The following is a 12,425-nucleotide window of genomic DNA, read 5'->3' as shown; positions in this document are numbered from 1 at the left end:
CTGTCACCCACCCTGGAGTGCAGTAGCACTATCATGTCTCACTGCAGCCTCAACCTCCTGGGCTCAAGCAACCCCCTGCCTCAGCCTCTCAAGTAGCTGGGACTATAGGTGCACACCACCACACCCAGCTAATTAAACAAATTTTTTTTTTGTAGAAACAAGGTCTCCCTATGTTGCCCAGGCTGTTTTCTAACTCCTGGGCTCAAGAGATGCTCCTACTTCAGCCTCCCAAAGTGCTGGGATTATAGGCATGAGCCACTGCATCTGGTTAAAGAACCCTACAATAATATTAATAAAGAGGATGGGAGGAAACTTTGGGAGGTGATGGATATGTTTATGACTTTTATAGTGGTGATGGTTTCATGGGTGTATGCTTGTCCCTAGACTTATCAAGATGATGTCAATCATACCTCAGTAAAGTGGTTTTTAAAAAGTTTTGCCTGTGTGTGTGTTTACATATATATATATAATATATATATGCCTGTGTGTGTATTTTTATATATATATAACATGTATTTATTTACATACACACACACACACACACACACACATATATATATATATATTTTTTTTTTTTTGAGACGGAGTCTTGCCCTGTTGCCCAGGCTGCAGTGATCTCTGCTCACTGCAACCTCCACGTCCCGGGTTCAAGTGATTCTCCCTGCCTCAGCTTCCCAAGTAGCTGGGATTACAGGCACCTGCCACCATGCCCAGCTAATTTTTGTATTTTTAGTAGAGATGTGGTTTCACCATGTTGGCCAGGCTGGTCTTGAACTCCTGACCTCAGGTGATCTGCCCACCTTGGCCTCCCGAAGTGCTGGGATTACAGACGTGAGCTACTGTGCCTGGCCCTTTTTTTTTTTTTTTTTTTTTTTTTTTGAGACAGAGTCTCACTCTGTCACTCAGGCTGACCTATGTTGATATTTTTAAATTTCTATTTTGAACATTTTTCTTCCATTTACATATTCTAACCAGCTATTGTTTGTAGCTAGAATAACCATTCCTTTTTGTATGCTGATTTAATAATTGGTTATATTACTGAATTTTCTTGTTAATAATGTTTATTTTGGGGGGGCACAGGTGGGGACAGGGTCTTGCTCTATCATCCAGGATGGAGTGCAGTGGCATGAACACGGCTCACTGCAACCTTGACCTCCTGGACTCAAGCGACGCCCCTGCCACAGCCTCCTGAGCCCAGCTAATTTTTTTTTTTTTAATTTTTTGTAGACAAGGTCTCGCTGTTGCCTAGGCTGGTCTTGAACTCCTGGGCTCAAGCAATCCTCCCACCTCAGCCTTCCAAAGTGTTGGGATTACAGGTGTGAGTCACCACACCTGGCCTTATTAGTAATTTTTAAATGCTCTTACTGTATTTTTGCTTTGTACAATCATATCCTCTAAAATAAGAATAATTTTGTCTTTTTCAATTATTATATTTATTTCATTCCCTTACCTGGGGAAGAGAGAGATCATTTTCATAGAAAGCTCCTTGGAGGATACATAACTTGGGTAAATGTTGCAGGTATAGTAGCGTAGACACCTCAACCTGAACTGTCCTACTCCCCACTAATGGAGTAAATTAGTAAATGATTGGTGGCCCTTAGAATTCTCTACTTCTTACATCATAGAAAAACTCAACGTAATAGTGATTTGGAACATGTTCACAGTAAGAACTAGAGAGTTTTATTTTCTCAATTAACGTCAGAAGCATTAGAACCAGAGCGACTTCCTTCTGAATGGAGGAAGGTAAAACGAGGCCGAGACCCGCTGGGCTGCATTCCCACGAGGTTAGGCATTCTTAGTCACAGAATGAGATTGGAGATCACAGGACTGGTATTACAAGACATAGGTTATAAAGACCTTGCTGATGAAACAGGATGCAGTAAAGAATCTGGCCCAAACCCACCAAAACCAAAATGGCAAGGAAAACGACCTCTGGTCATCCTCTCTGCTCATTATACACTTACTATAACGCATTAGCATGTTAAAAGACACTTCCACCAGCTCCATGACAGTTGTAAACTGCTATGGCCAGGTAGGGAATCTACCCTATATGTTCAAAAGAGGAACCCTCAGTTCCAGGAAATCCCTGTCCCTTTACCAGAAAACTCATGAATAATCCACCCCTTGTTTAACATATAAACAAGCAATAACTATTAGTATACTCAGTGGAGCAGCCCCTAGCCCTGCTCTGCCTACGGAGTAGCCATTCTTTTGTTTTTTTGTTTTGTTTTGTTTTGTTTTTGCTTCTCTAATAAAATTGCTTTCACTTTATGGCCCCAAATTCTTTCTCGCCAGAGATCCAAGAATCTTCTCTTGGGACTGGGATCCCTTTCCAGTAACACTGATATCACAACTAAAGGACTTAAAAGCCTGATAAATGTACCCAAGTACATGAAATGTGAATCCCACTATTATCATTTTCAGTAAATTGTCATCAATTTAAAACTTTTGGCGAATCCACAAAATTCTCATTGTCCAAATCCAATCCACAAGAATGATTAAAAACAGTGTGAATAAGACCCCAAATCCTTCAGAACGCTGGTATTACAGGAAAGGGGTCCCAATCCAGACCCCAAGAGAGGGTTCTTGGATCTCACGCAAGAAAGAATTCAGAGCAAGTCCATACAGTAAAGTGAAAGCAAGTTTATCAAGAAAGTAAAGAAATAAAAGAATGGCTACTCCATAGGTGGTTGCCCATTTTTATGGTTATTTCTTGATGTTATGCTAAACAAGGGGTGGATTATTCATGCCTCCCCTCTTTAGACCATATAGGGTAACTTCCTGACATTGCCACGGCACTCGTAAACTGTCATGGCGTTGATGGTGTGTCCAGAATTGGTGGGTTCTTGGTCTCACTGACTTCAAGAATGAAGCTGCGGACCCTCGCGGTGAGTGTTACAGTTCTTAAAGATGGAGTGTCTGGAGTTTATTCTTTCTGGTGGGTTCCTGGTCTCACTGGCTTCAGGAGTGAAGCTGCAGACCTTCGCAGTGAGTGTTATAGCTCTTAAAGGCACTGCGGACCCAAAGAGTGAGCAGCAGCAAGATTTATTGCAAAGAGCAAAAGAACAAAGCTTCCACAGTGTGTAAGGGGACCCGAGTGGGTTGCCACTGCTGGCTCTGGCAGCCTGCTTTTATTCCCTTATCTGGCCCCATCCACATCCTGCCGATTGGTCCATTTTACAGAGAGCTGATTGGTCCATTTTGACAGGGTGCTGACTGGTGCATTTACAATCCCTGAGCTAGACACAAAAGTTCTCCAAGTCCCCACTAGATTAGCTAGACACAGAGCACTGATTGGTGCATTTACAAACCTTGAGCTAGACACAGGGTGCTGATTGGTGTGTTTACAAACCTTGAGCTAGACACAGAGTGCTGATTGGTGTATTTACAATCCCTTAGCTAGACATAAATATTCTCCACGTCCCCACCAGATTAGCTAGATACAGAGTGCTGATCGGTGCATTTACAAACCTTGAGCTAGACACAGAGTGCTGATTGGTGTATTTACAATCCTTTAGCTAGACATAAAGGTTCTTCAAGTCCCCACCAGATTAGCTAGATACAGAGCGCTGATTGGTGCATTTACAAACCTTGAGCTAGACACAGGGTGCTGATTGGTGTGTGTACAATCCTCTAGCTAAACATAAAAGTTCTTCAAGTCCCCACTACACTCAGGAGCCCAGCTGGCTTCACCTAGTGGATCCTGCACTAGGGCCGCAGGCAGAGCTGCTTGCCAGTCCCACGCCATGGGCCCGCACTCCTCAGCCCTTGGGCGGTCGATGGGACCAGGTGCCACCGAGCAAAGGGAGGTGCTGGTCGGGGAGGCTTGGGCCACGCAGGAGCCCATGGCGGGGGCGGGGGAGGCTCAGGTATGGCAGGCTGCAGGTCCCGAGCCCTGCCCTGCGGGGAGGCAGCTGAGGCCTGGGGAGAATTCCAGCACAGTGAGGGCGGGCCCACAGTGCCGGGGGACCCGGTGCCCCCTCCGCAGCTGCTGGCCCAGGTGCTAAGCCCGCCGAGCCCACGCCCACCCAGAACTCGCTCTGGCCCCGGTTCCCACGGACACCTCTCCCTCCACACCTTCCCACAAGCAGAGGGAGCTGGCTCTGGCCTCCGCCAGCACAGAGAGGGGCTCCCACAGTGCAGCGGCAGGCTGAAGGGCTCCTCAAGTGTGGCCACAGCAGACACCGAGGCCGAGGAGGTGCTGAGAATGAGCGAGGACTGCTAGGGCGTTGTTATCTCTCAATGGGAGTGCAGTAGTGAGGACGACCAGAGTTCACTCTCATTGCCATCTTAGTTTTGGTGGGTTTTGGCTGGCTTCTTTACTGCATCCTGGTTTATCAGCAAGATCTTTATAAGCTATATTTTGCGCTGACCTTCTATCTCATCCTGTGACTTAGAATGCCTTAACCGTCTGGGAATGCAGCCCAATAGGTTTCAGCCTTACTTTACTCACCCCCTATTTAAGATGGAGTTGCTGTGGTTCACACGCCTCTGACACTGGTTACCGTGTGAAAGAAATGGAGTGTTGTTTTTTTTACAGCTTCCTTCCCAACCTTACTCTCTAAGGATGGTATCCAGTATGTCCTTTTTTTTTTTGAGATGGAGTCCTGCTCTGTTGCCCAGGCTGGAGTGCAGTGGCACTATCTTGGCTCACTGCAAGCTCCGCCTCCTGGGTTCATGCCATTCTCCTGCCTCAGCCTCCCGAGTAGCTGGGACTACAGGCAACCACCACCACATCCGGCTAATTTTTTTTTTTTTTTGTATTGTTAGTAGAGACGGGTTTTCACCGTGTGAGCCAGGATGGTCTCAATCTCCTGACCTCGTGATCCGCCCACCTCGGCCTCCCAAAGTGCTGGGATTACAGGCTTGAGCCACTGCGCCCGGCCTCCAGTATATCCTTCACTGAATTGTAAACTTCTGAAGGTCAGGGCATTTTGGCTTTAAGTGTTTCTATCTTGTGCTCTCTTCCAGATCCTACCATGTATTTGATATGCAACACATTTGTTGAGTAACTACATTTCAGGCCATAAAGGCACCTGTGCAGAAAAGGGCAGTCTAGTCTCATGCTTATGTGTCCAGAGTTGATTCCTTCCGGTGGGTTCATGGTCTCGCTGACTTCAAGAATAAAGCTTGTGACCTTCGTGGTGAGTGTTACAGCTTTTTTTTTTTTTTTTTTTTTTTTGAGACAAGGTCTCACTCTGTCTCCCAGGCTGGAGTGCAGTGACGTGATCTCAGGTCACTGCAAGCTCTGCCTCTCGGGTTCATGCCATTCCCAAGTAGCTGGGACTACACGACCAGCCAATTTTTTTTTTTGTATTTTTAGTAGAGACGGGGTTTCACCGTCTTAGGCAGGATGGTCTCAATCACCTGACCTCATGATCCACCCGCCTCGGCCTCCCAAAGTGCTGGGAGTGTTACAGCTCTTAAAGGTCCCACAGACCCAAAGAGTGAGCAGCAGCAGCAAGATTTACTGTGAAGAGTGAAAGAACAAATTTTCCACAGCGTGGAAGGGGACCCAGGGCTGCCGCTGCCGGCTAGGGGAGGGGGGGCGTGGCCAGCTTTTATTTCCTTATTTGTCCCTGCCCACGTCCTGCGGATTGGTCCACTTTACAGAACACTGATTAGCCCATTTTACAGGGTACTGATTGGTGCATTTTACAAACCTCTAGCTAGCCACAAAGTGCTGATTGGTGCGTTTTACAATCCTAGCTACAGAGTGCTGTTGGTGCATTTTACAATCCTCTTGTAAGACAGAAAATTTCTCCAAGTCCCCAACCGACCCAGAAGACCAGCTGGCTTTACCTCTCACTTAAACCTGTACTGTGTCAATATCCGTACATCAATAAGTGTTGTCGATCAAGTTAGGGAAGTAGTGGATTTCTGGTGACAAATGTTACCCTTTCCAACTAAAGTTTAAAGAAGGTAAGTTGAACCCAAATCTACATACTGCTGTAGCCCCAAACGGAAATACTGCAAAAGCTCCATCAACGTCTCCCAGTCCATCCAGACTTTTACAAATGAATAGACCCCGGCCGCAGGAAACCAAGGAGCACCTGGGGTTGGGTGAATTGGCTCTGGGGCTCATTCTTTTCACTACAGCGCCAGAAAAGCAAAAACCTAAACCAAGACCCAAGAGACCAGCCCTCAGCCTGCACCTGAGAGCACATTTTCCCCAGCTAGCACTGAGCATGCGCAGGCTGCGTGGTGTGGCGAAAGCGCAGCCAGGTCCGCGCTGCCGCCGCAGCCAATCGGAGGGAGGGAGCCGCCCGGACATTGTGAGGCGCCGAGGGAGAGGCGGCGGGCGAGGGGCAGGGCAGGGCGGACCCTGGACGCGCGGGCGCGCGCGGAAGGTAGCGCGGGGCCGCGTTGGCGCGCACGCGCCTGAGCGTGCGCCCGGTGGGGCCGGCCGGGACTCGCCGCTCGCACGCCCTTGGGCCGCGGCCGGGCGCCCGCTCTTCCTTCCGCTTGCGCTGTGAGCTGAGGCGGTGTATGTGCGGCAATAACATGTCAACCCCGCTGCCCGCCATCGTGCCCGCCGCCCGGAAGGCCACCGCTGCGGTGAGTGGCGTAGGCGTGGGCTCGGAGGGGTCCACTGGGCCAGCCACCGGTGATTGCCCCTCGCGCGGTGTGGGCGTTGCGGGCGCGTGGCGGCCTGCGGACGAGGACGCTCCTCCCGGCCCGGGTGGGGTGCGAATGGTCCGCGCGGCCGGGTCCGCGGGGGGCGGGGGCATCCGGGGGGTCACAGCCGGCGCGAGGGCCAGTCCCCAGCTCCTTCCTGCATTGCGGAGAAAGTGCGGCCCCGGGACCCCCGCGGGCCGGCCTAGGGCACGGCGTCAGCCTCTGCAGCGTGTTTCTGCCTGGTGTGTGGGTGAGGGAAACCTAAGTCTGCCAGGAAATCGCCTTATTGTCACCTCGCACTCTTATCCTCAATGAAAGAAGTTTGAAGATTGAGTGTCCTACAAGGTCAGACGTACTGTTTTTTAGAAAACTCGTGTATGAAAAGTCAAACTTATTTTTGCCTCCGGAAGCTTGCTTTTGCAATGGAAAAATTCTACAGGATATGTGAGATGTTCCTGATTTGACTTGAAAGAGATAAACTGTTTTTCTTAGAATGTGATCATTTGCACTCAGTGTCTAACTGGGACCTCTCAGTGCTCCCCCCCCCCATTCATTATCTCAGGAAATAAAGGGAGAAGTTGATCAGAATTTTTGCCATTTAAAAGAGGTCATTAGAGATTAAGTCGCCGAAGATAGTGTTGTGTAATTCTCTCGTAGGTTTCGTTCCGTTTTCCACCTTAAGCAAAGCTAGTGTGTAACAATCCTGTGTGGGCTTATTTAGGCATTGCTTATTAATTTTCCTCTTCTCTTATAGGTGATTTTCCTGCATGGATTGGGAGATACTGGGTAGGTACCACTATTATTAATAGTAACAGTAATGAAACTGGGTCATGCAACTTTTGTTTACGCGTTCAAAGGTTTAATGTTTAAGGGCGCTAAAATGGTATTTTAAAAGATTGCCAGTTAATGTATCTTACAGTTCGGTGATTTTATGTTTTGAAAACCCTCAGAATTTTCCCCTTATCATCGTGGGTTTATTGATTTTTTAACTCTGGTTTCTGGAACATATTAAAATTGCAAATTCCTCATTAGTTGCTTTGGGTATTGGATACCAGAGATCCGTGGAATGTTAGTAGGGACGGTGTGCAATTGAGAGCTCTCCAGAGCAGTTAAAATTTCAGAGCAGATTGAAGAGAAGAACTAGTTGATTTTGATAAGAGAACTAGTGGCAACATAAGGCATGCAGCATTCTGAATAGAGGGATTAGATGTTCACTCTAATGAGTTGAAAGGCAGGGGAGGCAACTCAAAGATTTATTTGGAGGCTTATCAAACAATTTGTTGTACTAACTACTTATTTTTATTTTATTTTTTGTTTGTTTGCTTTTTTCTTTTGTTATTATTTGTAGAGACAAGGGCTCTCTCTGTTGCCCAGGCTGGAGTGCAGTTGCAGGATCTTAGCTCACTGCATCTTTGAACTCCTGGGCTCAAGTGATCCTTCAGCCTCAGCCTCTCAAAGCACAGAGATTAGAGGTGGGAGCTGCCTGAGCCTGGCCTGTTGTACTAACTTTAGATACATGATTTATCTTTTACTCAAACTTTTTCTATATTGAGATGTTTTTGTTTTTATGTTTAAATTGGTGATAATCTGTGAAACTTAAGCAAAATATGAATGTTGTTGAAAAATTGCAGAAATAGAGGAAAACTGAAGATAAATAAATTTTGATAAAGTAGCCCCAGAACGACTAAATTTTCTTTAAAATGAACCATTGGGGCTGGGCGCGGTGGCTCACACCTGTAATCCCAGCACTTTGGGAGGCCGAGGTGGGTAGTTCACTTGATGTCAAGAGTTCAACACCAGCTTGGCCAATATGGTGAAACCCCATCTCTACTAAAAATATAAAAATTACCCGGGTGTGGTGGTGCATGCCTGTAATCCCAGCTGCTAGGGAGGCTGAGAGAAGAGAATCACTTGAACCTGGGAGGCAGAGGCTTCAGTGAGCCAAGATTGCATGACTGCACTCCAGCCTGGGCCACAGAGTGAGACTCAAAAAAAAAAAAAATGCCATTAGGCTAGATTTTTGTTTGTTTGTTTGGAGACAGGGTCTGCTGTGTTGCCCTGGCTGGAGGGCAGTGGTGTGATCTTGACTCACTGCAACCTCCACCTTCTGGGTTCCTGGGCCTCCCGAGTAGCTGGGACTACAGTTGCTTGCCACCATGCCAGCTAATTTTTGTATTTTTAGTAGAGACAGAGTTTTGCCATGTTGGTCACGCTGGTCTCGAACTCCTGACCTCAAATGATCCGCCCGCCTGAGCCTCCCAAAGTGCTGGGATTACAGGCGTGAGCCACCACTTAAAAGTGATTCCTATTTTTTGCCTAATAAGTCGAGTTATGTAATACAAACTTTGTATGGAGTTACAGAAAAGGTTGCAGCACTCTTTCTGGCAATCCAGTGGTCCTGTGAAAATGATGAACTTATTTTACCAAATGAAACTCGAATAGCAGAATCTCTATTTTATGGCCAAACCTTTCTTGATGTTGCAAGTCAGGGAGAAGGTTGCTACCCTCTAACTTTGCCAATAATGAGCACTTCTATGCCTGAATTATTAGTTCAAGCAAAAAAAAAACCTTCAGTCTAGGCAGATTCCACAGACTGAAGCTAAAAGTAAAAATGGTGAAGACTATTAGGATCAAAAATACCAAGAACATCCATTACATCTTGACCAAAAGTTAAGTTTATATTAAAAAAGTATCCTCCTTTTTAACCTGTTGTGATGAAAGAAAAAGGTCTCCAGTTCTGAAATTATTTGGTGGGATAATGCTAAGGAAAGGCTGACTCTAGACTGGTTCCGTGAGTGCATGATGAAACTTTGAACCTGTCAGCCTGACAAGTGGCAATTTAATATTTAAGATATTGTAGTCTCCCCTTACCTGCAGTTTTGCTTCCCATGGTTTCAGTTACCCGTGGTTAACTGTGGTTTGAAAATACTAAATGAAAAATTCCAGAAATACTTTATAAGTTTAAAATTATACATCATTCTTTTTTATTTATTTTATTATTATTTTTTGAGATGGAGTCTCACTCTGTCACCCAGGCTGGAGTGCAGTGGCACGATCTCGGCTCCCTTCAACCTCTGCCACTCGGGTTCAAGTGATTCTTGTGCCTCAGCCTCCGGCGTAGCTGAGATTACAGTCGCGTGCTACCACGTCCAGCTAATTTTTTTGTATTTTTAGTAGAGATGGGGTTTTGCCATGTTGGCCAGGGTGGTCTTGAACTCCTGACCTCTAGTGATCCACCCACCTCGGCCTCCCGCAGTGCTGGGATTACAGGCATGAGCCACCATGCCTGGCCTGAATTGTACACCATTCTGAGTATTGTGATGAAATGTCATTCTGTCTCACCCAGGACACGAATCATTCCTTTACCTAGCGTATCCATGCTATATGCATTCACCATCTGTTAGTCACTTGGTAGCCATCTGGGTTATCAGGTCAACTGTTGTGGTATTGTTTTGCTTTTTTTTTTGAGACAGAGTCTTGCTCTGTCACCCAGGCTGGAATGCAGTGACACGATCATGGCTCACTGCAACCTCCGCTCTCCAGGTTCAAGCAACTCTCCTGCCTCAGCCTCCTGAGTAGCTGGGACTACAGGCGTGCACCACCACACCCGGCTAATTTTTGTATTTTTAGTAGAGACGGGGTTTCATCATGTTGGCCAGGCCAGTCTGGAACTCTTGACCTCAAGCGATCTGCCTGCCTCGGCCTCCCAAAGTGCTGGGAATACAGGCATGAGCCACCTCGCCCAGCCTGTAGTGCTTTTATCCAAATAAGCCTTACATTGCTTAATGATGGCCCCAAAGTGCAAGAGAAGTGATGCTGGCATATTGTTATAATTGTTTTATTATTGTTAATCTCTTCCTATGTCTAATTTACACAATAAACTTTATCACAAGCATTATGTATAGGAAAAAACATAGTATATATAGGGTTTGGTGTTATCCATGGATTCAGGCATCCACTAGGGGTTTTAGAGCATCCCCCACTGTTTATTTCTGGAATTTTCCATGTAATATTTTCGAACCACAGTTGACTGTGGGCAGCTGAAACCATGGAAAACAAAACTGTGGGTGAGAAGGACTAGGGTATTTTAAACATTATATAATCACAGAAAAGTTATCCCATTAAATTTGACGTTTAGTATTATCTAATATATTATGCATTCAACCTTTGCCAGATTGTTCCATTAATATCCTTTATAGCTATCTCCTCCCTAGTCATACATTATATTTAGTTATCACATCTCTTTAGTCTCTTTTGTCTCTTTTAATCTGGAACAATTCCCTAGATTTTCTTTTGTCTTTCACGACATTGACACTTCTGCAGAGAACAGGCTAGTCCTTTAATTTGGGTTTGTGTATTTACTCATGATTAGATTCAGTTTATGCATTTCTGGTATAAATACCATGTAAACAATATGTCCTATTCATTGCACGCATCAGTAGACTAATGATGCTGAGTCCTTTTATTGTTGTAACTTCGATCTTTTGATTAAGGTGGTATCTTCCAGGTCTCGACTGCAGTTACTTTCCTTTTGTAATTAAAAAGCAAGTTGCGGGGGGATACTTTGTGACTATGCAAGTTGTTCATCAAGCTTTCACCCAATATTTTTACCATCCATTGATAATTGCTTGAGTCAATCATTTCTACAGTGTGATTTTCCAATTCTGTCATTCCTTTTTTTTTGTCATTCCATTTTGTTTATTAATCTGCTACTCCCCATTTAGTTAGTATGGACTCAGATTTATTTTCTATTTATTTATTTATTTGTTTGTTTATTTTTTGAGACAGAATCTCGCTCTGTCACCCAGCCAGGCTGGAGTGCAGTGGTGCGATCTCGGCTCACTGAACTTCCACCTCCCAGGTTCAAGCAGTTCTGCTGCCTCAGCCTCCCAAGTAGCTGGGACTATAGGTGTGTGCCGCCACGCCCGGCTAATTTTTTTTTTTTTTTTTTTTTTTTTTTTGAGACCTTGTCTCGCTCTGTCGTCCAGGCTGGAGTGTAGTGGCGTGATCTTGGCTCACTGCAACCTCTGCCTCCTGAGTTCAAGTGATTCTCCTGCCTCAGCCTCATGAGTAGCTGGGATTACAGGCACGCACCACCATGCCTGGCTAATTTTTTTTGTATTTTTAGTAGAGACGGGGGGGTTTCACCATGTTGGTCAGGCTGATCTCAAACTCCTGACCTCATAATCTGCCCTCCTCAGCCTCCCAAAGTGCTGGGATTACAGGCGTGAGCCACAGTGTCCAGTCAGATTTTTGTATTTTTAGTAGAGCGGGGTTTTGCCATGTTGTCCAAGCTGGTCTCGAACTCCTGACCTCAAGTGATTTGCCCACTTTGGCCTCCCAGTCCCTCCCTGGGATTACAGGCATGAACCGCTGTGTCATGCCTGGACTCAGATTTATTTAATAGGTTATGTTCTATTCTGTTATGTTTTAAACTTTTTAACTTTTCATTTTAAATAACTTGAAATTTACATAAAAGTTGCAGAAATAACATTTATAGTTCCTTATACCTTTCACCCAAATTACCCAATTGTTAATATTTCTGAACTATTAAAGAATAAGTTGCAGGCGTGTTGCCTCATTACAGCTTGATTCTTCAGTGTACATTTTTAAGTACCAGGACACTCCAGTACAACCATCATTAAGAAGTTAACACTGATGGGATACTACGGTCTAATCCACCAGCTCCATTCACTTTTCATTGGTTTGAGCCAATAATGTCCTTTATCAGTCCAGGATCACATATTGCCTCTACTTATCATTTCTCTTTAGTTTTCTTTATTCTGAAACAGTCCTTGTCTTTCATG

General features: G+C 45.5%; 1 protein-coding gene across 5 annotated transcripts in view; it reads left to right on the top strand.

The window, feature by feature from the left end:
- The first annotated feature begins 6,308 nt into the window (after positions 1–6,308).
- Positions 6,309–12,425, top strand: part of LYPLA1 (lysophospholipase 1) — a 54,966-nt gene continuing 48,849 nt past the window's right edge. Inside the window, exons 1-2 of one of the 5 annotated variants that reach the window (XM_034966099.3) lie at positions 6,309–6,558; positions 7,373–7,404. In XM_034966099.3, the coding sequence (XP_034821990.1) occupies positions 6,490–6,558; positions 7,373–7,404 (101 nt within the window). In that variant the 5' untranslated portion in view covers positions 6,309–6,489. Of the gene's footprint in view, positions 6,559–6,640; positions 6,964–7,372; positions 7,405–12,425 lie in introns of those variants that run through there. The other 4 variants (XM_034966098.3, XM_034966101.3, XM_063606760.1 and 1 more) reach the window with 4 other exon arrangements.

Source organism: Pan paniscus, chromosome 7 (genome assembly GCF_029289425.2).
Source record: "Pan paniscus chromosome 7, NHGRI_mPanPan1-v2.0_pri, whole genome shotgun sequence".
Lineage (NCBI taxonomy): Eukaryota > Metazoa > Chordata > Mammalia > Primates > Hominidae > Pan > Pan paniscus.
The sequence above is the reverse complement of the archived record's forward strand: the minus strand, read 5'-3'. Positions and strand labels throughout refer to the sequence as shown.